Here is a 27,098-nt window from a genome sequence, read left to right as displayed (position 1 = left end):
GAAGGCTTGCCTGCACTACAGTATGAGACCTTGTCTCAAAAGGACATTCTTATTGCCACTGTGCTATTTTAATGGCACACTAAGTATCGGAGTTGTGCACAATGAGCAGAAGCAGGGATGACAACACCAGCTCAAAGCACTGTCTTTTAAGATGTCTCTGAAGGGGACATGTTTACTCACAGTAGGAAATGAGCCTCTTGTTTTGTAAAGAAATCAGCTGTGTTTAAATTATACTTTTAAGTTGTAAATTTTGTGACACATAAAAAGTTCTCTGTATTTTGTGTTGATTTCTGCAAATAAGTAATGTCTTACAATGGGGAAGAAGGAAAACTCTCATATTCCCCTGTTTTTCATATTGTAACTAGAATAATTTTAAACAGCATAAATTCTTTCTCTTTAAAATATATTTTCTTAAAAACTTTGTTTACTTCTGGAATTGAATTTTATTTAGATTCAAGTAAATATATTTAGTTCTTGTAGCACAATGTGTAGATGTCAAGTCAAACTAAATGTTGTCTTCTACAGTATTAATAATATAACTATTCTCTATCCATTCTATTCTAGTAAAATAAATGTTACAATTGTAAGTTGGTAAAATCTGTTAGAATTCCTGTATTACCAATACTACAGAATTACTTAATGTGTATGATTAAAATTTTTGCCTCCTAGATATGGTAGGATAACAAGTACCATTTACTTGTCTAGAAGAATATTTTTGGCATCAGCAATAGCTGTTAGAACTGGATGAGTGGGATATGAGCACACATCTGTGCCCATATGTGCTTCCTGGGAAGCAGCCAGGCAGCTAAAGCATTTCTTAATATTCATATACTTTTCATTGAGAGAATATTTCACACTGAGGCTAGTTCTTTTGGAAGGGAGAAATTAGAGCAGAGCAAATAATATTTAATGCTCATTTAGCAATCCAGTAGTGAGAAATCCAGCCAGGAGCCATGACTTTCCATCCTGCATGTCTGCCCACAATATTCTCTGCATCTCCACATTCTGGTGATGTAGCTCTTACGGCTTTTAAATATCATCTGTCAAATTCATTAAGCAGGTATGGAGAGAATTCTGAGTCAGACCAAGTTCCCATCATCCTTGAAGAATTTTGGATTTCTTTTTCATTCATTGAGAATAATTTGGATGCTTTGAGAGCCATTTTATCATATACCACATGAATAGTTTATTCTTCTTCCCTTCCCCTGAAGATCTCCAGAAAATAAATAACATCTTTAATAAAATATTTAAATATTTTTCAAACACATCTAACCATCAGCTGCCATTGTGATATAGTAGTTGAAGAAAATGAAATGCATAACCAATCTAGAAATACCATCAGGTGACTTGTATAGTGTACCCAGATCGTCTGAGACAAGGAGGGGCACCTGTGGCGTTTCTCATTTCATCCCATTCCTTATGCTTGTTAGTAACCAGTGTGTAGAAAATGACAGCGATCTTCATCGACTCAGTTTCCGTCCCATTGGGCACTTTCCTTCTTCATTTAGATGTCCTGTAAGATGCCAGTAAAGTCACTTACCTCTTCATGCATTTAATGAGTCCTCAAATATCAATTGAAAATACAGACCTTTTGCTAAGAGATTGGATTGAAAATGTTTCTGTTTTTTAACAGACTGAATATTTTCATGACTCATAATAATAAAATGGAAATATTTACTTTGAGGATAAGCCAATTTATATATTATTGGACATAACACAGACCACCCAGGCCTGGACCCTACTGTTTATAGTTAAGGATCTTAAACCTCCATATGCTCTTGATGAGTCAGACGTATCTCTGTTCCAAGTAGAAAGTTTTCTGTCTGCAAAGGGCAATAATTTCACCTTCCCCACCCTCCTTCCCTATGCATGGCTAGTAAAATTCTGTCAAGCAGAGAGCAGATTATTTTATTCCTGCAGGCAAAGGGCTTCTTTGTAGCTCAGAGATGATAACATTGCTGCTTCATGTGCTGAGGACAGATGTTTAATATTGTTGGAAACATTGGAGTTATGCTTGCCTTCAAAACAGTTTCTGATACATGTAGTATATGAATATGTGTGTGGTTTATTTTTATGAGAATTTGAGGTCTAATAAGAAGCTTCGTTTTACTCTGTCCTTGTTCTTACACAATTTTAGATTTATTTTTTATATTTAAAACTTTGATTTGTTATATTTTTTCAGCGTTTTGATTGATATTCCCCCCTCATATCCTAAACTGACTTCCTTATTCATTTAGCGGTTTATTTGTGTTCCCTTTGAATCATTCAGGGGTTTGTGTCCCCTTTGTTCTTACTGGATTTTCTCATGATGATTCTTTTTAATTTTCTGTGTGGACTTCCGTTCAAGTCGCTGCCATTGGAATCTGTTCCTGTGGGGTCGCTATTTTCCATAGAGGAGACACTGTTTCCCCTTTCTCGTGGTTCTTGCACTTCCGCGCTGGAACTGGTACCCGTGGGCTTAGCTCATCGTGGGAAGGCTTTTGTTTTTAATGGTAGCTCCATTCTTCAGTTGAGGGATCCGTAGTGTCATGTGGGATGAGACTGGAGGGCTGAGTTGTCCTTTCCCTGTGGACTGACGGGGGGTTCGGGCAGGAGTGTGGGCGGTCAGCTGCGGAAGAGCTGCTGCTGGGCCCGGTGTGCAGAGATGACACCCGGTAATCCAGTAACTATTGGGTGAAGGGACAGTGCGGACGTGGGCAATGGTTAGCAAGATCACTATCAACCGAGGAAAGAATGAAGAGGAAAGTAGATGGGTGGGTAAAGTTGGGGTGTTGATAGAATCAACAGAGTTTTTACATGCTTAAAGCTATCGAGAGTTAGAGTTAAGAAGAGGGCAGAATGGGGGATAGGGCGGATATGTGGTGGGAATTAGAAGGTGTATGGATTATGTGTGGAGTAATGGATTATTTAATAAGATGGGTCTCAAAACATACAGAGCAGTCATAAACCCTAATAAAGTAATATATAAATGAGGGAGAATTATTAAGAGGATTTATGCTAGAGTGAAATTTTTGACTTAAAGTGAAATAAATGTGAGATAGAGTTTTAGAAACCACACCACCAGTCAGTACCCTCGCTCTGGTTTATTCAGCAAACTGAGATGGAAGGGGAGCGTGGCTTCTGGGCCCCAGTTCAAACCTGTTAAACCGGATATGCTGGTGTGCACTACCCCCTGGATTCAACCCACTCAGCTGCCAGCAGGTGTCAGCTCTCCCTTGGGTTTCCAGCCTTCACCCTTTCACCGTGGATGGTGCTTTGAGGGAAATGCCCACCCATTATTGTCCCACATGTCGTGGGGGGCGGGTAGCCAGCCTACCACCAGTTGGGGTTGGTCTGAGGTTCTTATGAGGTCGTGTCTGTGTTATTGTGTACCAGTTCAGCAGGCAATGTTTATTTTGCCAGGGTTCTGGATCTCTCTGTGTCCACTTTCGTATTGTCTATATAGTTACAAATCAGGCTTTCACCTGTGTGAGTTCAGCTGCTGCTTCTTCGTTACTAGATACCTTCCACCACCCCCCCACCACCCCCGTTCACCCACCCCGTTTTCTTGCCAGACAGTTACAGAGCTCTTCCTTCTTGGAGTATTGCTTCCAAGGTGCTCATAGAGAATCTCAGCTTCAGTTTGTGGATCATAGTTCAGCCTCCCTCCTCACACCCCAAGTACCTTGTCTTTCTACCCACGTCTATTCAGCCCTTGGTTGCATTTCCCCAGCCAGGCCTCTTGTTTGGAGCTGGTGCTGGGGTGGGAAGTTTCTCCCTGGTGGTCCCAGCACCTCTGTGTCAGGCAGCTAGGAGTCAGTACGGGGCTTGGGGGTGGGGGGGTTCTGGTTGTTTTTTTGTGCAGATCTCTCTCTCTCTCTCTCTCTCTCTCTCTCTCTCTCTCTCTCTCTCTCTCTCTCTCTCTCTCTGTGTGTGTGTGTGTGTTTCCTCTCATCTCTTAGAGTAGACATTGCTTATTGAGCTGATTTTTCTTCTGCTTCTTGGACCAAGGGAGCTTCTGTTCTCCATTTTACCCAGAGCCCTTTCACCTGGTTTTGTTCAAAGATCTTTATGTAATTCTTGGTAACAGTTGACTTCAGGAATACTGCACTTTCTGCTGTTTGTTTTTCTTACAATTTTAGGTCCCCCCTTCATCCATTCATATTTTTCTTTTAGCCACTCATTACCCTTTTTAATGTTGTGGTTGTAAAATAATAGAACAAACCTCTTATCTAGATGCTCTGACTTACGATGGAATTGTGCTTTGAGAAGCCCATTGTTAAAATGTAAGAACCACACTCGGCCCATCTGACCCGCCCAGTGTTGCAGCCTCAGCACAGTGCACTCACAGCAGGGCTTGTTTGCCCTTGTGACACTGAGGTTCCCTGGGAACTCGGGATCTCTGAGCATCAGCAGAGAGTTGCATGCTTCTCAGCGGTCAAGGGAGTGACACCCAAGGGAGTGGTGCTGAGTTCCCTGGGAAATCAGGACCCCTGAGCATCAGAGTAGTATGCTTCTCAGCTGTCAAGGGATTGAAGCCAAGGTTCTCTGGGAACTCGATCGGGATCCCTGAGCAACAGAGGAGAGTAACATGCTTCTCACTGGCGAAGGGAAAGGTGAGAAGTTGAAATTTGCTTTGTGGTTCATTGTCAGTGCTACAGCCCAACGTTGCTAAGGAGTGTTTCACTGTGCATAAATCATCACCTAGAACTGCAACTCATTTTTAAAAACTGAAGTTATTGATTTAGTAAAAAGAATTTCTAAATACCAAGAGAGAAGAAGAAAATGCTACAAATTTCAGGAAGCAAGATCTGAGGGAAAAGAAAAAAGTAGCTTAACATATATTGACTCAATACCTGCCATATTCTAGGCTGCGGTCTTGATAGGTGATTTATATACAATCTCATTGTATTTTATGCTTGAAATTGTCTGCTAGGAAAATCTTTCCACTCTGCTTTATGAGGATTGAGTGACAGACTTCAACCAGTGCATTAGAGACCAGGCTGTACAGCACAGCAAGACCCCTTCTCCAACGACTTTCAAAACTAAAATTAGAGGGGCTGGAGAGATGACTCAGTGGTAAAGACACTGGCTGCTCTTCCAGAAGTCCTGAGTTCCATTCCTAGCACACACATGGTGGCTCACTACTGTCTATGATGTAGCCCTATACATAGGATCCATGCCCTATTCTACATGTAGATGCAATACCCATATCCATAAAATAAGTGAATCTTAACAACAACAAAACTAGGGGCCGGAGAGATGATGGGTCAATGGTGACAATCACCTGCACTCCTCACTCCTGCTGGGTGTCTCATGACCACCTGCAACTCCAGCTCACAGGGATCCAGCCCCTTCATCTGGCATCTAAGGGCTCATGCATATATGTGCAGAGACATCCAGAGACACGTATATTTGCACATAAAATTAAAGATCTCAGAGGTAACAAGGAGTATCAGTAATTTTCTCCTGGTCTGCTTGGTTCCTTCCTGTTTACTGTTTATCTGACCTTGCTGCCATTGTTTGGCAAACTGTGTACTTTGGACATTTGAGTTTTGTATTAATTGTGTAAAGAGAGATGGTTTGAATGAAGTAAATTAAATAAGCACTTCAAATATGGATACAAGATATGAGTCTCCAGAATGTGTGTTTTGCTGTTTTGGGAAGGTGGTTTTCAGACCAGTCTTTAAGTGGGGTGAGGAGGAGATTGAGAAAGGCTTTGCTTTCTGAGCTAGAAATGTCAGCAGGACGTCCAACTCTGAAAGCTGCTGAGCACTAAAAGTGAAACTCTCCCCAACTCTGGGTTTATTTCCCACATTCTCTTAGGGCCAACACAGGCTACTCTGCCAGCAGCTTCATTATAAATCTGTGGGTTATGCCACAGCTGTCAGGAATAAAGCCAGACTTATTTGTCATATCCTCCCAAATGTGGTGTAGAGCAGTTTCTGCTTGCTTTTCCCTCAAGGCTGCCCTCCCTGGTGACATGGTTCAGCTTCTTCAGGTCCCAAAGGGCTCCCTTCCCAGACTGTATTAAGCCATTCCCACCATAACATTTTCCTTCCTTCCTTCTCCCTCCCTGCCTCCCTTCCTTCCTTTCCCTTCCTTCTTTCTTTGCTCTCTCCCTCCCTCCCTCCCTCCCTCCCTCCCTCCCTCCCTCCTTCCCTCCCTCCCTGTCCCTCTTTCTTTCTCTTCCTCCCTTTCTCCCTTTTCTCTTTCTTTCTTCATTGTTTTAGTGACGGGGGCTATTTGAGAGGGTTTCTCTGGATATCTCCTGCAGTCCTAGAACTCGCTCTGTAGTTCAGGCTAGGCTCGAACTCACAGAGATCCACCTGCCTCTTCCTCCCAAATGCTGGGACTAAAGACATGTGCCCCAATCACCACCCGGCCTCACTGTTTGTTTTTTAGTGAAAGGAGCACAGTGTAGGAAGTACAGCCTTGTGCTCTAGAGGAGCACAGTGTAGGAAATACACCCTTGTGCTCTAGAGGAGCACAGTGTAGGAAGTACAGCCTTGTGCTCTAGAGGAGCACAGTGTAGGAAGTACACCCTTGTGCTCTAGAGGAGCACAGTGTAGGAAGTACACCCTTGTGCTCTAGAGGAGCACAGTGTAGGAAGTACACCCTTGTGCTCTAGAGGAGCACAGTGTAGGAAGTACAGCCTTGTGCTCTAGAGGAGCACAGTGTAGGAAGTACACCCTTGTGCTCTAGAGGAGCACAGTGTAGGAAGTACACCCTTGTGCTCTAGAGGCTCCGTACCAAAAGTCCTCACTGCCCCAAGTGTAGAGTTCTGGAGCTCAGGCGCAGGTATTCGTCAGTTCCATGCCCCTCATTTCAGAAGGCCAAATTGTTTATATTTTGATTTGTAAGGAAACTAGAATCTGAAGAACCTGCCTCCAGATTTTAAATAACTCTGAGAGTAGCTGGATAGTGGCACACACCTTTAATCCCAGGACTCAGGAGACCGAGGCAGGTAGATCTTTGTAAGTTCAAGGTCAGCCTAGTCTGAAAAGTGAATTCTAAGATAGTCAGAGCTGTTATACAGAGAAGACCTGTTTCGGGGGGGACAGGGACTTTAAGGGACATCTGTTATATTTCTAGGGTAAATAAATGGTTTCTCCTTGTTCGAGTGAAATAATATTTAAGAAGTGTTTGTGTCTGTGTTCAGGCCTCTACAATCTTTTTATTAGAAAAAAATGCACACGAAGTATTATTACTTTGGATGATCGTATTTCAGGGAAGCAAACACAGGATCATTTTTGTCTGTTGTGCTCTCTGGTGTCTGTCTTTCTGTTTTCACTTGATTCTCCTTCTGACCTCCCGGGCTCTCGCCCCTAAAGCATGGGTTCCCCTTTTTTACCCATGTACAAGTAGAATAGGGCATGGCTTAAAGTCAAATGTAAACTTCTGTTTTTAAAACTATCAACCACTGCAGGCTTCCTGAGGCCAAAGCCTGTTGTCTACCAGACACTTGACTGGCGGGTGAGCCCAGCTTGCTAGCTAGTGAGGGCCTTTGCCTGTAAGACTGTGGAGCTCCAAGGTGGTGTCACCTGGTCTGTAAGAGCACATCACTCTGCGTATTGGATTTTTGTGTGACAGGACACTAAAACCTCAGACACTGTCCACACCTACAGACTTACTGGAAAGTAGGTGTATTTTTTTTTTTTTTACCAAGTTAGAATCTCAGAGTAGAAAAGCAATCAAGCTTGTGTGGATTTTCAGTTTTTAACCCATGTTGCCTTTCTTCCAGGCTCCAAGAAGACCCCTAGTCATGCAGCATGCTGAAATAAATATATTATTGATTTGTTTCTCTTCCCCATTGTGGTTTATATTCAAATGATGGGCATGGGGTAGAATGGTTTTTGAAGAAACAATTAAGATGTAATTAGAACTCATGGATATATGCATATGGAAGCATGTGCAGACACACACCATCTAGTTAGCTGCTGCGGCTGTTGTGGCTGCTGCGGCTGCAGCTTGAGGGCAGGCATAGAGGCCAGTGTGTGCTATATGCTAGGCACATGCTTTCCCTTTGAGCTGCACCCTAACTTTTCTTAGCTTCTAAAATAAATCTTTTAAATCGCTTTTAGAGGACAGGCTCATTAATGTTCTAATGTCATTTTTTGTTAATTCTTGGATAGTATGTATATTTAAGGCATTTTCATAAACAATATTGTATTATATTTTTACCATTTGAAGCTAGGACATTTTGTCGAAACTTGTCTTTTTTAACAAATACTGATTGCAGTGCTCCCTTCACATTCGCTGTTGGGAACTCAGATCATTTCTCGATGCTGTACTGTGAAAGGTGAATTCAGAGCTGGGTTAGGTATCTTAAATTTAAACTGTAATTTTGAATTTCGGTAGTTCCCTCACTAGTAATAAATGTGCACTTACATTGGGAGAATGGCAGTTATGCAACATTCTACTTAGAAAACATGATACCTTCAGTGCACCTTGGAATCAAATATTCCAATTCATCATATACAAATTTTGTATATACTCAATAATAGTTATTTAATTTAAGGCTTAAAATCATATTGAGACCATATCAAGTTTGAGTGAACCATGAATTTGTGGATAACAATATGTTATAAATTATGTCAGAGATTTGTAACTTGTGAAGCTTTTTATTTTCCATTTATTTATTAAATCTGTATGTATGTGTGTGGACACGTGTGTGCCCTGGTGTGCCCAGAGAGCGCAGTACATCACATCAGGTTTGGCAGAGAATCCCTCGCCGCGCCGTCTCGCTGGCTCCAAGTTGTGAGGAATCTGAAGGACCATTCAGTCCGTGCTCCTCATATTTTCCCTTGGAAAGCCCAGCGTTAGAAGCAAGGTTTTTGTTTTATTTTTAAATTTCCAACAGTAAGACTGGAGTGAAGAATCAGCTTGTTGGATTCTAACTGTACTTTATTATGAAGTCTAAAATGGTTGCTGGATATTTACGGGATCAGGGAGATAAACCTGTCAACACTGCAGCTGGGCCACATGTCTGCACTGCTGCAGGCAAACCCATTGTTCCTCCAGAAAGTCATGGTAACCGGAAGACTATCCCGACTGTTAGAGGGGTTGACTGCAGTGAGGAAAGCCTCCTTTCTCTCCCATTTCTGAACTATGGGTGCTCTACTGTTGTCACCTAAGAAACGCCTTCTCGGTGGCTTTGCTGTGCTGAGCTCTCCGTTTGGATATGTGGTCCCAACGGTTTTAGTTGGCTTCTCATTCCTCCAATCCTTACTGAGGCAAGTCACGTGTGGTGGTTTGTTGCGTTTGTGGTTAAAATTTTTTTTGTCTTGTTAGAGATAGTTTTATGACTTCAAATGATGCTACTCAGCCAGTCTTGGTGGTGTCGGTATTGTGATCTCATGGTCAGTAACAGTGGGCTGAGGTTGTAGGGTCATAAGTGTAAGTCTTGCCTGGGCAACTTAGAAAGAATAGACAAAAACAACATTGAAAAAGCAGGCTGGGGATGTAGCTCAGTGGTAGAGCACCCTCCAGGCATGTGGGAAGTGTATGGAACTGTCTGTTCAAATCCCCCTACTGTAAACAAACATAGAAAACCAACTCATGAAAACTTGTTTTAATCTAGTTTGGGGCCTGTTACAGTTTCAGTCTTAGAAAGTATAGCAGATTCTTTCTAATCATTGGCTATTTTATAAAAATGTAACATATATACGAATATATATAATTTGAAGTTGGAAAAACTCAGTGCTGTCAACTTTGGAAAAGTCTCCAGTTCATGGTACTGATTTACATGTTACATTGTGCAGAAATCAACAGCTTCTCCCACTTTATAAGGTACTGCACAGCATGAGATATGAGGCATCTTACCTCTTGGGTTTGATTATAGAAACCAGTAGAGTGTTGTGTAGATCTTAGAAGAAGGAGGTAGAGGAGGCAGAGGAGGAGGAAATGGAGGAGGTGGAGAAGCAGGAAGTAGAGGAGGAGGAGGAGGAGGAGGAGGAGGAGGAGGAAGAAATGCCTGCAAGAAGAGAGCTGCTTCCACAAAACTTCCTCCAGACACCCATTCCTGTCATCCCCCAGCTACCCCCAAGCACGGTCCTGTAACCAGCCCCTCGTCACCCCCCACACATCCCAGTGTCCATGGTAGAGCTGCTGCTGGTCTCCGGCCTCAGGCTGTCTTTCCCAGGAGAACTTCCCAGAAGGAGCCAGCGCTTGGGGAAGCTGCTCCACTTCTCCCTTGCTGAATCCTTTCCAGAGTTGTTTTCTCATTATCCTCATGGCTTGTTCTCTCCTGGGGGCTCATCTGTCAATCATGCGTCTTCATTAAAGGGTTACTAATCCTCTGCTCAGTGACTACTCCTGCGGTTGTATGACTGCGTATGTGTTTAGCTCTCCATTTCTTCGTTGTCAGCTCCCTGTACTTGAGCGAGAACCTCCCACCATCCCCGAAGCTTCCCTGTGCTCCTTCACTGTCGTTTCCCACCTCTGCTTCCCGTTCACTAGAGAGCTGGTTTCCCTTTCCTAGAATCCATGAATGGCAGGCATCAGATACAGTGTCTCTTTGACTGACTGGCCCCTTTTCAATTGTTATCTTTAAAGATGCTTACTTTTACAAAATTACTTGATCTGTTTACATTGCTGAATACTATTCTCTCACATGGCTCTGCCATGGTTTATGACTTCATGTGCTCACAAGCTTGAACGTGTTTTCAGTCTAAGTCCCAATTTCACTTGACAATCTATATTACATGTACCTACTTGCAGCTTGTAAATCACTATATGCCAGTCTGATTATATATGTGTTTCTGAATGAGGCCGGTAATTACGAAGCATGGTGAAGCCAATATGGTATTAATTCAGGAAGATACTGTCCTGAATCAATACCATATTGCCTGAAGCTTTAAGGCAGGGAGCTTGCGTTAAGTCAGGAGTGTTCACTGTTTTTGCCTTCCGTGTGTAAGGCGACAGTTGCAATGCTGTCTTAGCCTGTAGCTGTGGGGGCTGTAATAATAGTGCGGTGATAGTAGCATTTGAGCCGTATGACTGCACTATTTACATTCTCAGGTGGAGACTCCGGTCCAGAGTTTAAACAGCCTGCTAATGAATCTGTTGCCTCTCGTCTGACTCTAACTCAGGGCCCGATAATTACTTGTTGAACAAATGAGTAACTGTTTGGACAAATAACCTTTGCTTCGTTATTCCTTAGGTGTAGTGTTAATTACAAATGATGCGCGGGAAAGCAGCTTCTCCCTCTATAAGGACACTTTTCATTGCCCTTCCTTCTTCCCACTCAGAACTGATGTTGCTAGCAGTCACACACACATAGTGTAGTCTGGACCTATATTGTAGTTGGTTGAAATGAGGGTTTCCTCTGTGTGGGGATTTGGGAAGAGGGGGCAGCCTACCTGAATGCCTGATTAGATCATGTTTACTATGCTAAAGCATTGGAGCTTTTTGACTTATTACAAATAATTTTAGTTACTTATGTTTTGATATTTTATCTCTATATGTTCCTTTGACTGTAGTTTTGAATTAATTTTTAGCCTTATTTGAGCTTTTTATGTAACATCTTTTGATAAGCATTAAATTTTATGAAGATTAGTGGGTGGCTTCATCTTTTAACTTAAAAACAAAATAAAGGAATAATAGACATTTTAGGTGTTTTTAATATCTGTTGATTTCAGATTTAGTTTTTAGTATCTGTTGATTTCAGAATTTAGTTGGTAGGTTGCTTTTTTGACAGATTTAACTAACTGAGATTATATTAAAAAATCATTGGGTCATTTGAGTGGTGGGATCAGTCGCCCTTCTCCTAGAGACGAGAGCCACTCGTGTTTGTGCAGTCCGTGCCAGTTTCTCTCCCACATCTGCTCTTCCCCACGCTGTGCATCTTAACCCTCCACTGTTCCTGATACCCAGTTACCCCTTTTCCAAGTCACATGGATTCCTTCATCTTCTGTTTCTACTTCTGCCTTTATGCTGTGCCTTGACCTTCTTGATACTAAAGCCAAGGTTGGGTGGTCCTCCATTGTGCCTTACTAGTGCCATGCTCTGTATACTAAAGTACTTTCTGTAACACAGTATCGTTGTTTATTTGGGCGACTACTTCTCTGGATTGTGACACTGTCATAGAGCGTGAGGACTTGCATGGTAGACGGGGTGAAGGATTGAGTGAGTGAAGAAATGATGACCCTGCTCCAGCGATGACCCAGCATGCGAGTGCTACCCTCGCATCCCTTCGCTGGATTGAGGCTCCTGGTAGGCTAGTGAACATACCTGCCAGCAGGGACATCGCCTCTTACCCTTGACAGCTTCAGATTACAATGGCAGTTTATTTCACATGGGGTTTTAAAAACACCTCTGCCTAGAAAGAGACTGGCGCCCTCTGTTTCGGATGCACGCGTTCATGTCCAAGTGTAAACATGTACCAGCTCGTCAGTATGAAGACAGGCAAGGATGCTTGAGTCCTCGGAGCTACGGAATTCAAAAATGGTTTCAAAAACTGAAGATCAAGATAGACAAACCTCAGAGTTTCTCTTAGAAAAAAGAATTGAAGAAACTTGGTGCTCAATTAGGACTATAATTGCTATACAGTGAATATATTTCTTTGTTTCTACATAGATTAATTTTTTTCAACTTATTTTTACTAAGCATTCTATCTGCTAGGCAAAACTGTTGCCAGTTGAGTGTAATCAGAATGTTCTGAAATGTCCGAACGATTAAAAATCTGTAAAGAAGGCAGCTTAGACTATATGTAGTGTGCGCATACACTATAAAGTAATTCCCAACTAATGTGCCATAGAAAAGCCTGTAATCACCCTGCTTAACGTTAGTGTGAGAAACACTGACTAATGGTGTCATGTTATGTAGAAAATGGAATTTTGTTTTGAATTTCCTTAAAGATTCCAAATAAACATAATTGATTCTCTGCAGTTCTGTGTTTGGCCTTAATGGTAGACAGGTGCTATTGTTCACAGCCCTTTGTGGGCCTGCGTGGGAGAGCGAGCGCCTTCTCTCCTGATGCCGTGGTCCCTGCAGTTTTCATGTGCTTTGGCATCTAAGTGGAAGTGACTTCCTTTAATTAGAGGCAGCAGCCTGGTTTTCTTCATTCTTTCTTCCTCCTTTGACAGTTCACACTCGTTCCAGATGGACATCTCTCTGTCACACTCTGATACAAAATGAAGATGGCCTCAGGTCTACCGTAGCTAGCTCTTCCCACACATGTGGCGTAAGCAAAGAATAAATTTTTGTTGGTACAAGCCCTTGAAATTTTGTTTCTGTTCTTCCTTAACCCAGCCCTCTTGTTCCCAGGCTTACGCATGCATCTGCATGAGACCCATGTGGAGAGTTTCTCATAACATAAGCTGCAAGACATACTTCGGCCTCCCTGGTGGAGTTCCCGAGTTCTGTGTTCTCGGTAGGTCAGTGGCAGTGACTGAGGTTTTCTGTTTCTGGTGTGGAAAGAGGCTGTCCTAGAAGAGAGGCAGGTACAGACAGGGAGCATGGAGTCCTGACCGAGACACACTTTCAGGCGAATCATGGCTTGAAAGTGAGGAACTGGGCACCTGTTCCTTTAAATCTCTCCATGCCCTTCGTGGCTCGTAAAGTTTGCCTAGCGCCAGTTGAATGACAGCCGATGTCGTGCTTGGGTCTGTGGTTTCCTTTGGGTACTCTCAGATCCTTTACTTGTCCCTGGTCTGTCTTTTCCACAATTGGAACTCAAGCCTGGGAGCTAACCAGTTGGGTGGACTTCCTGTTCTCTGGGGTGAGGTGCAACCAAACTGTTTGGGGGCACTTCCCTTCTCTGGCCTTGGTGTCTTCATCTGTAAAATGTAATGTACTTTAATTCCGGTTTTTGTTTTACACTGCTGAAACCGTTCTCTTGTCCAGCAAGACTGCAGTGTGGCCCGACTTTCCCAGTTTCTGTTGTGCATGTGGGAAACTATTCACAGGAAGTCAATTGGAGCATTTTAAGTGGATATTTTGTCATTCAGGGTGACTGTAATCCGTAGGTTCATCAGGAAATAGCAACTTCCCAAGGCTGCTGAAATGCCAAAAGATGCATATTTCATTTATTTTTTTTATTTATCTTAGATTTGAACTTTGGGGTTAAATAAGCATACGTTTCTGAAAAACGAGAGACTAATGTTAGAATTTTAAATAGCAGTTCATTTTATTCAATATGAAAACTCAATTACTATGTTAATGACGTAGATACCAATGTACATTAGAAATAAGTTAATATGTTTTAAAATTTCTATTTCATTAAAAGCATTCCATCTTTTTTTTTTATCACTTATGGAAGAAGAAAATGCGGAGTACTTGTTATTCCTGAGGTCCTCTAAAACCTGGTTTCCTAGCACAGCTTCATTCACTGTGAATGGTTTTGTTTCTAGCCAGTGCAGTGAACTTGAGTCACTTGCTACATTTTGGGAGACTCATATGGGAAGCCGTTTCTCTCCTATTCAGTGCCACCCTTGGTGTGTCAAGTGCGAGCGGGTGTGACTGGTGCGCTTCATGCAGGGTCTCCAGTGCAGCACCTTGGAAGCTGCAGCCAGCTCCTTATCATCCTCAGACTTCCCACTGCTGCTGTCACAGCCTGTTTCGGGGTGGAAATGTATCCTAGTGACATTTCTCTTCTGGTGGGTTTTGGCTCCTAAGCCACCAACTGAAGCTGGAAGGAGGCACTGCTTTCCTTTGGTGTGGATTTTAATCAAAAGCCATTTAAGCTCATCCAAATTTAAGGAGAAATCTGATTCGGTTGGAGTTGTCCCTGTGCATGTAAGCCCAACTGTTTCTAATTTGTGTGTGGGACACACCAGAAGGCGGTGCGCAGTAATCTTCAGGAGCTCAATCGCTTGGTTCCCTGCATGCTGCCTGCCTCGGCAGCATTCTCTGGACCAGTCCAGTCCCAGGGCTCCAGGGCATGAAGTGAGTGTACAGTGCAGTATCTGTCAGAGCCAAATGCAGTATTGAGAATATTTGAGTTAGGTTTGCTCATGATGAAACAAAACAATCTTTCTTGATTTAATTGTTGCTCTCCCAGCCCTGGATTGCTGTGTGTGAGGAACTTAAAATAAGAGCTCGTTACTTATTCTGATTTCTTATGTTAAGTGGTGTATGTAGGCTGAAAGGAAGCTCCATTTAGTTGTTTGAACGTAGTAGGTGTAAGAGCAAGATCCTGCTGTGGATATTTAGGCGGGGTAATGTTTTAATTGCACACATCATACGTTCTGAATAGTAACTTGAAGTGATCAGTTTAATATATTAGCTATACATATATGATTAAGACATTTTAAAACATAAGATGAAATTCTATGCTAATTTTCTTGTTATTTACATGGCAGGCAAATGTGTTAAAATCCACAATTATTGGTAAAATCTCATGTATTGAATTATAATTTAGTACTAATGTATATTCCTACTTTTGAAAATGAGTTGGGAAAAGAAACTACAAACCCTTTTATTATTTTGTGAGATTAAAAAAGTAATTCATATTAAAAGCAAACTACATACAATTGCATTTATAGATTAACTTATTTCCTTTATATATTTGAGTGTTTTGCCTGCGTGTATGTGTGTGCACCACATGTACCTAATGCCCATGGAGGTCAACAGAGGATGCTGAATCCCCTGGAACTGTGCTTATGGATGGTTGTGAGCCACTGTGTCCATGTCAGGACCTGAACCCAGGTCCTCTGCAACAGCAACAAGTGCTATAAACCACGGAGCCCTCTCCTCACCTCCACGAGTTCTCTTTAGTGCAAAAACATTTATACCCCTAAATCTGAGGTATTTAAGTAGATATTTATTCTTTCTTGATGGTTAAATTTTTCTGTTGGATTCATTCCAATTAATTTGTGATTTTATTACCAATAATACAGCAATTGAAGAATTCAAAACCTCGATCATACATGGCTGTATTTATCGTTGGTCATTTATTCCCATAACACTAGTAGAAATCTTAACATTTGAATTCTGAGCAGTTTCTTTCAAAAAGAATTATGTTTGTGGGCTGGATAGATGGCTCAGTGGGCAAAGGCTCCAGTCACCAAGACTGAAGACTGGAGTGTAGTCCCCAGGGCCCACCTGGTGTAAAGAGAGAATCCCACTCTTGAGGGCTGTCCTTTGATTTCTACACATGCACCGTGGCATTTACACACACACACACACACACACACACACACACACACACACACACAATAAATGCTTTCATAAAATGAAGTAACTTATTTTTGATTCCAGTAGTCATTAATACTATCAAAATAAACTATTTTAAGAATTAGCATTGTGCACAAGCATCTGAAATCTAATTTGTTTTTCCTTTTTGATCTTTATTTGTGTTTTCATATAAGTTTTGTGAGCCAGTCAGATAGTGTAAAGAACTAGAGAAATCTAAGGTTTGAGTACATAAGGCATTACATAAGCTGCCTGCGTTCCCCAGGCTGTCAGCAAGGACCCCTTGTAGCACATGCTCAATTACTGATCATTGGGTAGATTAAGGGGGTGTGTCTACTGCTACCCCACAGTTTGGTTTCATGGATGCTAGTCTGTGAGTCTGAACCAGAAGAGAACACAGAATATTACCATAAATTCCCGTTCCCAGTGTGTGTGTGTGTGTGTGTGTGTGTGTGTGTGTGTGTGTGTGTGTGTGTTAGCCTTACGGTTCTCTCAAGGTTGGTTAACAAATCATGACTAGTGTCTCTAACTATAAATATCAAGGTTTTCTTATGCCATGCATTGTTCTGAAAAAACGTAAGTGAAACTTAGGACATATTTTATATTGATTGCATTCACCCAGTGGTTGAGAACTGAGCAGACAAAGCTTTTGTTGCTGTTGTCATTGTTTTCAGCTTCCTGGAGAACACAGTGACGCGGACAGGCAGCTCAAAGCAGCCAGTTTCCCACGTGCCGGCTGGGCAAAGTAGTGTACTAACACTGGACAATTTTGTGATGTTACAGAACTATAGAAACAAACGTCAAAAGTCAGATATCATATTTACTTATCAAAGCATAATGTAACTTTTTGCTAGTGATATTTTGAATTCCATGTAAAAACTATGTTTAAGAGGAAAGCTTGACAACAGGGTTGCTTCCTAGGTATAAGGTCTTCCAGGGGTGGTTCTCTAGTGACATCTGCTGGCACAGTGTTGTAATTATAATCATAAAAATCTCATGGAAGTATTTTCACCGGGATTAAGTAAGCATGGGAGAGAAAAAGCATTCTGTGCAGAATTGTTTTTACTATTATTTGTGCATCTAACTCAAAATTTTGACATTTGATGAAGAATGTTATTTTAGTAACACAAGTATTAGGCCTCAGTGTGCTTCCGGGATGTGGTGTGCATTTCCAACCCACACCTTTGGTAGTAGCAGTATATTGACTGAGGCCTTTGTGCAGAGATGGAAACCCCTTTCTCCTCTGAATTTACTGGATTTTTCTTATTATACCTTTTTAAATTGATTTTTATTGAGCTCTACATTTTTCTCTGCTCCCCTTCCTGCCTCTCCCCTCCCCTTCAACCCTTCCCCAAGGTCCCCATGCTCCCAATTTACTCAGGAGATCTTTTCTTTTTCTACTTCCCATGTAGATTAGATCTATGTAAGTCTCTCTTAGTGTCCTCGTTGTTATCTAAGTTCTCTGTGATTGTGATTTGTAGGCTGGCTTTCTTTGCTTTATGTTTAAAAACCACTTATGAGTGACTTCTAGGGTATCCTGTGTCTTGTTGGTGTGATCCACAATACCAGTCCCTGCATGAGTTTCAGCAGGACCTAGATAGGGTAGACACTAGGGCAGGTCAACCCAAGGCCCAGTTGTTAGCCAGGCAGGTCAGACTGAGCCACTGGGGCCACCTCCCTCTGGTGTGATGGCAGAGTCAGCTCCCCTAGGTGCATGCCCTCAGGGTAGGTTCATCCTCGCCTGTGGTGAGGGGTGGGGCCCTCTCTCAGGTCTCCATGCTGGGTTTGTACCACTAAAGTTATTCTGTGCTTTAGATTTTTGTTGAGTGTCTCCCCCATTGTGGATGTCAGATGAGAATGTGATGTTCTTGTGACCATGGGTACATAATTGGACCTAAGCCAGTTCCTATGCCCAGTATATGTTGAGCAAATCCTTAAGTGGAGACTTGGTTTGATCTGCACTATAATCACCCAGGTCATAGCAAAGTGAGGACCAGCTAATGGGGTTGGCTCTGTTGAAATCTTTATATCATGCCTTCCTCATTTAACGTAGATTTCAGTAATGTTTCATAGTTAGGCTAATGCCTGCACAATGCACTCAATGTCAAAATGTGGGACCACATTTAAAGATTCTTCTTACAGGAATAGTTACTTTATTGTTCTTTTGACCCTCAATCACCTTAACAAACTTTATACCCATGAATGGAAGAAAGAATAGCCCCTTTGAATACATGTTAGGACTTTATCAATGTGCAGTGCTTCCCACAGGGTCCTACTGGAGAACCAGCCTACTTCATAATGAAATTTCAGATTCATTTGTACACTCTTCATTTATTCTTGAAAGCCACTTTGTGATGTTTGGTCTGCAATTAAATGTATTGTGCAGGGTCACAAATATGCCTGGCTGACCAGACCTCATTGTCAGAATCTTTCAACTATCCAACACTGTACAGGACAAACAGCTGTCTTTCAACAGTGACGTCTCAAAGCCAAAATTTGTTTCCAGATTACGTAATCTTTTAATTGCTCTACGGCTTTCTTTTCCCTAGCCAGTCGGTCCCTTGCCTGCTCCTTCACCACTCCACCAATGTAGATTATGGGTTTTCAATTACTGTAATCACTTTCTCCTGATGGATGAAGATAAAGAAGTTTAGTAATGCAATTTTCACAAAAACAGTTTTAGTTTAATTTATAAATTAGTTTGCCTTCATGACCATTCTGTATATACACTTATGTAGTATATTAATTAAATTTTATGGTTACATTTTCCACTGAAATGTATGGTAACATGACCTATGAAATAAATACTTCAATGTTTTACAACATCTTCATGTTGCTTTAATATTTTCTAAGCTTGTAGGTCACATCCAATAAAATAATTTTTTTTGTAAATTTTAAGATAGTTTGTTTTTTTGTGTATTTCCTTTATGACTTATCATGCAAGTAATGAATAGAATCAGTTGCCCACTTATATTTGAAGATATACCTTTTAAATTTAGAGTCTCGTGAGACCACCATTGTATCACTAATCTTTATAGATTTTTAAGAGATTTTGAAAATAAATATTCATAATTTTTTATGACTGAATATACCAAAGATTTTTTTGTGGATATAATCATTTTTGCATGAGTGGCTTTTGAGTACTGATGTCTTTCTGTATTTATTGTTAATCTGAGAATCTTAATTACAACATAGCCCGCATCCTCCCCAGTTAGATACAGTACAGTAGCAGTGGGGTGAGAAGGGGAAATGCCTGATGGTTAATTCAGGTTACCACTGCCTCTACCCCCACACCTGGAATTCTGAGTCCTGTAAGTCTGTTAGTCCTGTGACCTCCTGAGGTGAGGTTGTTGCAGGGCTTGAGCCCCCATGCAAGTACAAAATGCATGAAAGCCGACCTGCAGAGCTGTGTTGTTGTCACATGGAGCATGAATGAAGGGCCCAGACTGCCCAGCGATGATAAATATTCAGGGAATACTGTTTGGATTCTTCTCCTCCCAGTCTCACTCAGTTCCTGTCCCATGTTATGTGTTCTCCTTGGCTGAAATGAACTTAAAGCCTTTCTGTGCCTCTTCGACTCTGCTCCTTGTTGCATTGCACCCACTGAGTTAATGAGCGAGAAGTCAGGACCTTGAATTGACATCCATATGATACTCAGAGAGTGGATGTGTTGTTTGTCTTCACGGGAAATCAGCTCTAGGATCGGGTAGAAGGAGGAGTGTTTTACCCCCATTTTAGATCCAGGTGGCGCCCATAGAAGATTGTGTTCAACCCAGGGTCTGAGGCTTGAGCCCCGAGCTCTGTTCCTGAGTGAGCAAGGTGACTCCCTGCAGCTGTCATTGCTTGTATCATTACCAAAAGATTGCACACGCTAAACCATTTCTAGGACGGTAAAGCCATTTACTATACTACTGTATATTCCTAAACATGTCATTTTATGATCTCAAATTTCTGTTTTAGGTGCAAAGATGGTTTGAAAGGCTTTACATTTTCTGCACTTAGGTAAGTAACGTTCTGTTTTTCTGTTGAGAGAGGGTTCAAGTTAACTTAATCTTTTAAAAATGTGAGTGTATGTAATGACAATAAAGATTTAATAAATTAGTTTTTAATCTGACAACAGTTTTAAAAGTTGCAATAGTTTTTCTTTGCCTTTGTGGGTAGTTCATTGAATGATTTGTTAGACTGGGTTACGGTGGGACTGTGGACTGTCAAGCACAGGAGGCCCTAAGTGCTCCTGGAGCGGTTTTTACCTCATTTCTTAGCATAGAACTGGCCAGTTATGTATACTGTGTAAGCATTTGTTGTCACCATTATTGTATTTTATAGCTCAAAGCATTTTCATGATGTAGGCAATTAATTTTTTTGCAACGTTCTGTAAAGTTTGTTTGTCATGTGTTGAATGGCATATTTCACTAACATCTCACTGCACATATGACATGCAAACCCCATATTCCCAGTTGTGTCATAAGCACTGTTTTTTTTTTTTTTCAGTGTTCATAGAGTACTTGCCTACTGAAGTTCGGTAGGATAGCATTCATTGCAAGCATTAGACAGAAAAGTTAGGGTGTCTTGTATCTTATTCTGAGGATCAGCTTGCACATGCTCACACACAGTGAGCGTTCAGATTGCTGACTCACCATCTTTCAAGGGACATACATTTGAGGCCTCGCTTTCGATAAGGAAGAATGAAGCAGAGCGCTGTTTGTAGAGGTGAATAAATGTGTCTATTGGGGAATAGGTAGTTTTCGCTGGTGGAGTCAGAGTGTCAAAGACAAGGGTCAGGGTAGGGGAGAGACTGGTTTGGATTTGATAAGTGGGTAGTAGAGAGCTACTTAAAGATTTTTGAGGGAGGCGAGCACCATGACTTTGGACGGTGAGTCCAGCAGAAGTAATTGGCACTTTGGGAGACAGAGAGCTAGAGGCAGGAAGACGAGGAAAGTCCTGGGACTTGTAGGGTTATGGGAAGGTTGAAGAGAAAACTATGCTTTTAATGGAAGAAAGTGAAGATTAGTGGATGGTGCTTCCGTCTTTTCCAACCTGGAGGCTAAGTGTGCAGAGCAGGTAGAAAGTGAGGACTCCTGGATGGTGCTTACTCCTCTGACAACCTGGAAGCCAATGTGCAGAGGACGTTGGCACTAACAGAGTTGGATGGCGTGACAGGAAACTGATTTCAAATTTTAAAAAGCAAAACTTGAATCCGCTTTGTGAGTGGAGTGTTTCAGTAGTGGAACATTTGCCTGGAGTGTAGGAGACCCTGGGCACAGCCGCCTGTCTGCAGTGTAGGAGACCCTGGGCACAGTCGCCTGTCCAGAGTGTAGGAGACCCTGGGCACAGTCGCCTGTCCAGAGTGTAGGAGACCCTGGGTACAGTCACCAAGGGGTGTGGAGAGGAAGTGGAAGCTGCGATAAGACTGTGGTAACTAGACTTCTGAAGACATGGTGCACATAAAATTTTTACTTTATGTTTTTCATCAAGACATAAATGAGAAAATAACTCTTTTGCCTTTGTTCTTAAAAGATGATAACGCATGCTTTTTAGACTGAAGACTGATGATAAAACAAAAAGATTTTCTTAAGAGAAAATTATGCCTCGTTTTCTTAAGATTCCCCAAATCCTTAGAAAAATCTTGAGATATTTCAGATATTTTTGTATCTATCCTTCACGTGCATTTTGGATCAGGGTCTTGTTTGGGATGTTTGCACTTAACTTCTTCTATGTTAATAAGAATAGGACAGCATCCTAGAGAACTGTTCATTGTTGCAAGTTTTCTGCTTAAAGAAAGTTGTTAAACTGCAAATTGTTGTGTTGATGTGGTCAATGACTTTCTTCTAAACAGGTTAGGTTTCATTTTAGAGTGCCTGTATTGCCCAGTGATTACTCTTAGAGATTTAAAGATAGCTTAGAATTCTAGTACCAAAAGTAAGATTCTGTTTTTATTGTTAAATTTTAGTGTCAAAAATAGTGGGTTAATTCACATTGTTCTTGGAGTTTTCTTAAATCATTACCTTGCATGATTTTCTAATCTGCATATTCTCGTTGTTGCCTGTCTGATTTTTATTACAGACACATGCAGTGAGTTTATAGCCTGTCAAAAATACAAGATTTATCATTAATTACAGAAGGGAGGGGACAGAAATATACTTGTGGTAGCCAAACTTAGTATGACTTCCTTGTAGTATTAACCTTTTATGAGAGAAGGATTTTCCGTGCTTGATGGATTGAGGACGCTGGCCACTCTGGAATTCAGATGAAGGTGAACGGATGCAGTTGCCATCAGGCTCAGAGGAAGTGCTCTTCCTCTGTAGATTATTATGATCACTCTATCATGAAAGCACATTGTTTTGTAGAGGAAAGGTCCCCTTGATCTATTGCAGCCATTGATAAAGCAGCCGAGTTTAATGTTTACTGACTGGAGTCAAGCAAAAAAATTTTAGAATATAAAACTTTACTCTAATTCTAAAAGACCCATGTTTTAAGGTGTTCTCTGAAAGCATACGTAGACTCTAAAGGTAACATCCATCTGCTATATATTTGGTTATGTTTTCACTTTGTCCCAAGCTGTGTGCCATGCTGAGAATGCACTGATGAGTGAGTTCGATGCATCCCTGCCTTCAGAGTCTACAGAGAAGGCAGTATTCTTTATAACTGTGCTGGTATCACACATGAAGGACCAGATTTTTCAGGTGTATATTTCAGTCAGAACTAGCGTGCTACTTTCCAGGTTGTAGATAGGAGCACAGACGGAGAACAAGGCAGAGAAAGTGCTAAGAACACTTCGACTTCAACGAAAAGGAAGTCCAATGCTGTGAGAGTAAAGTTAAGTGTTGTCTATTTCACTGATGCCTTCTTTCCCCCAGGGAAGAGTGACTGACAGTACAGAAGGAAGAGGGATGACGCTTGTAAAAGCAGATAGAGATAGTTAATGGACATGTAGAGAGTCTGTACCAGAAGAACAGCACTAAGGCATTGGCGTACCTGCTTGGGGACCAGTCTCTCAGCCTACTGAAGTTAACAGCGGTCTGGCCACATGCTAGCCTTGGGGTCTGCAGGTAACTCAGTAGGTCTTAAGCCAGTTCTCCAGGATGAGAATATCAAGTTCAGCTCTGCAGTTTAGGAAACCTCCTCTGGAAATTTTGTGGACAGATTATCTGTCTGTGCAGATATGAGTAGAAGGCACTGGAATGACTAGCAGCAAGGGGAAGGACCATGGGAGAAGAGCCAGTGCAGGTGTTGAAAGGTGCCTGGCTCAGTGAGTGAGACATCCGACTCTAGACAGGCAGCTCTGTGGTAGTGGCTGCTGACGGTGTGACTTCTATGTTCAGGGTCGTCCCTCACGCTCACTCATGGGAAGTATAGTCCTGCTCTGGTGGCATGGGAACAGATGATGAATCATTTCTAAAATGCCTGTTGGCACTATCCCTGTCTTGCTGTTTTAGTTGGGGAGTCTATGGCTGTGAAGAGACACCATGACCACAGCAATGCTTATAAAGAAACACATTTGACTGGGGTGGCTGGCTTACAGTTCAGAGGTTCAGTCCATTATTGTCATGGTGGGGTAAGGCGGCATGCAGGCAGACAGGGTGCTGGAGAGGTAGCTGAGAGACCTATACCTTGCAGGCAACAAGATATTTTCCCATTCTTTTTGTCACAGGGCTCAGTCTGGAATGTTATTAGAGTAATATTAATCCTCTGTTAAATTGATAGTTTAGATATTGACTTTCTGAAAGTTCGAGAGTGGGATTTCCTTCAGAAAGTCCAGCTGTTCTTTGTAACAGCAGTGATTCCTACAGTGGGGTTTGAAACTGCAAACCTTCTGAGAAAGCTCCCTTCTCCAGGGCTAGCTGATGGTCAGAACATTTTCAATTGAACCTTCTGAAAAAGCTCCTGCCTCCATTGTTAGCTGATGGTGGGAACATTTTCAATTGTTTTGACAAATGGTCGTCTCCTATGTGTTTGATTTTTCTGAAGAAAAATAAGTAGATTTGAATGATAATAACAATGCTAAGGATATGAAGACAGGTAGGTAGTTCTGTTTGCTTTTATTCTTTAGTTACCATTATTTTTGGTTGCTGTTGTTTGTTGTTTTTGTTTACTTGTTTTTTCTGAGACAAGTTTCTCTATGTAGCCCTGGGTGTTGGGGAACTCACTCTGTACACCTGGCTGGCCTCAGAGATCTGCCTGCCTCTGCCTCCTGGGACTAAAGGCGGTGCTGCTGCCGCTGCCACCACCCGGCTAAGCTAACGCTGTTTTACTGGGGACCTACAGCCTCTTCCTGTACAAAGGACTTTTCCTATTGCCACTGTTCATCTGGGAAGATACAGATGTAAGAGAACGTGCAGGGAAACCACCAAACTAGATCACTCCGTGGGTGGAAAGAATGATTTATTTGGGGAAATAAAATGCTATCGTGGCTATCTTCTGGGGTGTAGCAAAAGGCAGAGGGCGGGTGGGAAGGTGGGGAGACCTGTTGGCTTTAAAGGGAGCAGGCAGATGACTGGACGGAGTTTGTGAGCTGAAACAGCCTGGAAGTTTAGAACAGTGCCTATGGAGGGGGAGGCTCCTGGACCAGCAGAGCCAGGACCTTTGATGCGGGTTACAGATCAGTGCTAATAGGGGACGAGATGCCCCGCCGTAGGGGGCCTTGAGGGAAGTAGTGGCTCCACCTGACCAGTGTCTGAGGAAGGCCCAGTGTAAGCCTTTGTTTATACAGTAGCCGCCCCGTGTTTATTTGGTCAGAGTTCAGCCTGAGCTGGGCCCAAGCTGTCACTGTGGGGGTTGGGAGCTTACTTTAGACCTAATAGCATTAGGTATAAGCTTAGTTTTACTCTGAATGAGACACAAATTCAGTTGTAATTGTGACTGACTTGTGGATGCAAACTGGCTTGCTTCTCTTGAAAAACCTACAGCCTGTAATACCTTAAAGATGTCCTGAGTGCCTCGTTGAAGTCCTGTAGTATATTGTTGTTGATCAATTTGATTTAAAAATATCAGCAATGTCAAGTAAATTAAAAGGATTTTTAAAATCCTTTTTAGAGTATATTATAATTTTATGTAAGTCGTGAAAATAATGTTTTAACTAAAAAACTCTCTAAACTATATTTGTATTGAAGCTTTTTTTTTTCTACTGAACAAAGTGAGCGGCGAAGATGACTGACCCCGTGCTCTCTCTTCCAGGTTCATTGTGGGGAAGGAGGAAATTCCCACACATTCGTACTCACCAGAGACCGCGTATGCGAAAGTGGAGCAGAAGAGGGAGAGGCACAAGGGAAAGCCAAGAGGGATGAACATAATCGCGCTGGTTAGGACACTCGTGGATTCCATGTGAGCACTCTGTCCTGGTGGCCACACTGTCCCTGCCTCCCGTGTCCCTGTCTCCCGTGTCCCTGTTTCCCGTGTCCCTGTCTCCCGTGTCCCTGCCTCCCGTGTCCCTGTCTCCCGTGTCCCTGTCTCCCGTGTCCCTGTCTCCCGTGTCCCTGTCTCCCGTGTCCCTGTCTCCCGTGTCCCTGTCTCCCGTGTCCCTGTCTCCCGTGTCCCTGTCTCCCGTGTCCCTGCCTCCCGTGTCCCTGTCTCCCGTGTCCCTGCCTCCCGTGTCCCTGCCTCCCGTGTCCCTGTCTCCCGTGTCCCTGCCTCCTGTGTCCCTGTCTCCCGTGTCCCTGTTTCCCGTGTCCCTGTCTCCCATGTCCCTGCCTCCCACAGCCTCTTCATGCCGAGACCTGTATTTCCTTGTTTTTTGTTCCAGCAACCCCCATACCTAGAGCTTATAAAAGGATGTGATGGCGAGGGAATGTTCCTCGTTCTTTCTTGCTAGATGGTGTCATCAGATGCCTTTAGTACAAATTTTCATGGACTCGAAACCGTTTTCTGTTCATTCTGGGCAGATTTAAGGAGGCTTGAGAAGGGAGGAGTCGGGACACATGGCTTGTGCTCTGTGGCTGTCAGGCCATGGGAACAAGAGAGCACTTGTGAGAGAATCAAATGCTATAGGAGGAAGGAGCAAGCCTAAAGTAAAGGGTGTTTCCTTACATTGAGAGGATTTAGGGCTCTGGGATGAACTATTTCATCCCAGAAATATTTGTATTTGTATGCTATATAGAATGAGAAATCTGTTCATTTTGAACATTCATTTTTATTTTAGCATAGACATTTAATAAAATAAATTTAGTGGTTTAAAATTGTGACATCAGCCAATGAAACGGACATGGCAGTGATGTGTCTTAGAGAGAGCAGATTGAGTAGGCAGCATTGAGAAACGAGATCATTTGTAGGAAGGAATTAGGAAGCCCACCTTGACTCTTAATTTGCCTCTAGCAGCCCTGTGACTTTGGACAAGTGATGAAAACACCATTCTTCAGAAAATCCTTGTCTGTTACCTGGGGTTGACAGCAAATGAAATGGCGTGTGCGGAGCTGCCTGTTGTTTTTTTATCTTCATATTAGTCTACACTGTATGGAGAAGATAGGAGCAAAGAAAGGAAGGATGGGGCAGGACAGGTGTGCCAGTGAACCCACTAAGCAAATGCAAAGCTAAGTTGGGTTACCCGAGTGAAGCAAAGAGACGCTTCCCCTTAACCAAAGTAACCGAGAGGTTAATAAGAGGAGACCATGATCGGCGTCAGTGCTGATCTGGCCATGGGCGGCCTTGCCCGAGCAGATGCAAGTCAGCCCACGCAGGTGAAACTACTTACAGAATCCTATCAAAGCGAAGCTACAAGTTTGGAAGCAGCACTCTGTGTCACTGGGAGCCATTCTGAGTGCGCAAGGGAAGGTCACATGACAGCCCTGCTGCCTTCGGTACCTGACTTTGCTGCTGAAGCAGTTCTGGTAGCAGAACCTGGCCCATCTTTGAAGAGGATACTTAGTCGTATGCGCACAGTGATGGTTTGCACAAGACAGAACTCTCTGGTTCTCCTCTGGTCAAGCTTCCAGCTTTAATCCGTCAGCGCTTGCACATGGCCAGACACGGCATTATCAGTCCCATGACAT

At 42.5% G+C, this 27,098-nt stretch overlaps 1 protein-coding gene across 2 annotated transcripts in view; it reads left to right on the top strand.

Annotated features, from left to right (window-relative positions):
• Tmem135 (transmembrane protein 135) overlaps window positions 1-27,098 on the top strand; it is a 176,387-nt gene that overhangs the window by 135,521 nt on the left and 13,768 nt on the right. For both annotated transcript variants that reach the window (XM_048435237.3, XM_048435236.3), the window contains 2 exons: window positions 20,077-20,118; window positions 25,291-25,437. In XM_048435237.3, coding sequence (XP_048291194.3) covers window positions 20,077-20,118; window positions 25,291-25,437 — 189 coding nt within the window. The remainder of the gene's footprint in view (window positions 1-20,076; window positions 20,119-25,290; window positions 25,438-27,098) is intronic.

This window comes from Myodes glareolus, chromosome 24 (genome assembly GCF_982192425.1).
Source record: "Myodes glareolus chromosome 24, mMyoGla1.1, whole genome shotgun sequence".
Taxonomy (NCBI): Eukaryota; Metazoa; Chordata; class Mammalia; order Rodentia; family Cricetidae; genus Myodes; species Myodes glareolus.
Note: the sequence above shows the minus strand (reverse complement) of the source record. Positions and strands in the feature narration are given on the sequence as shown.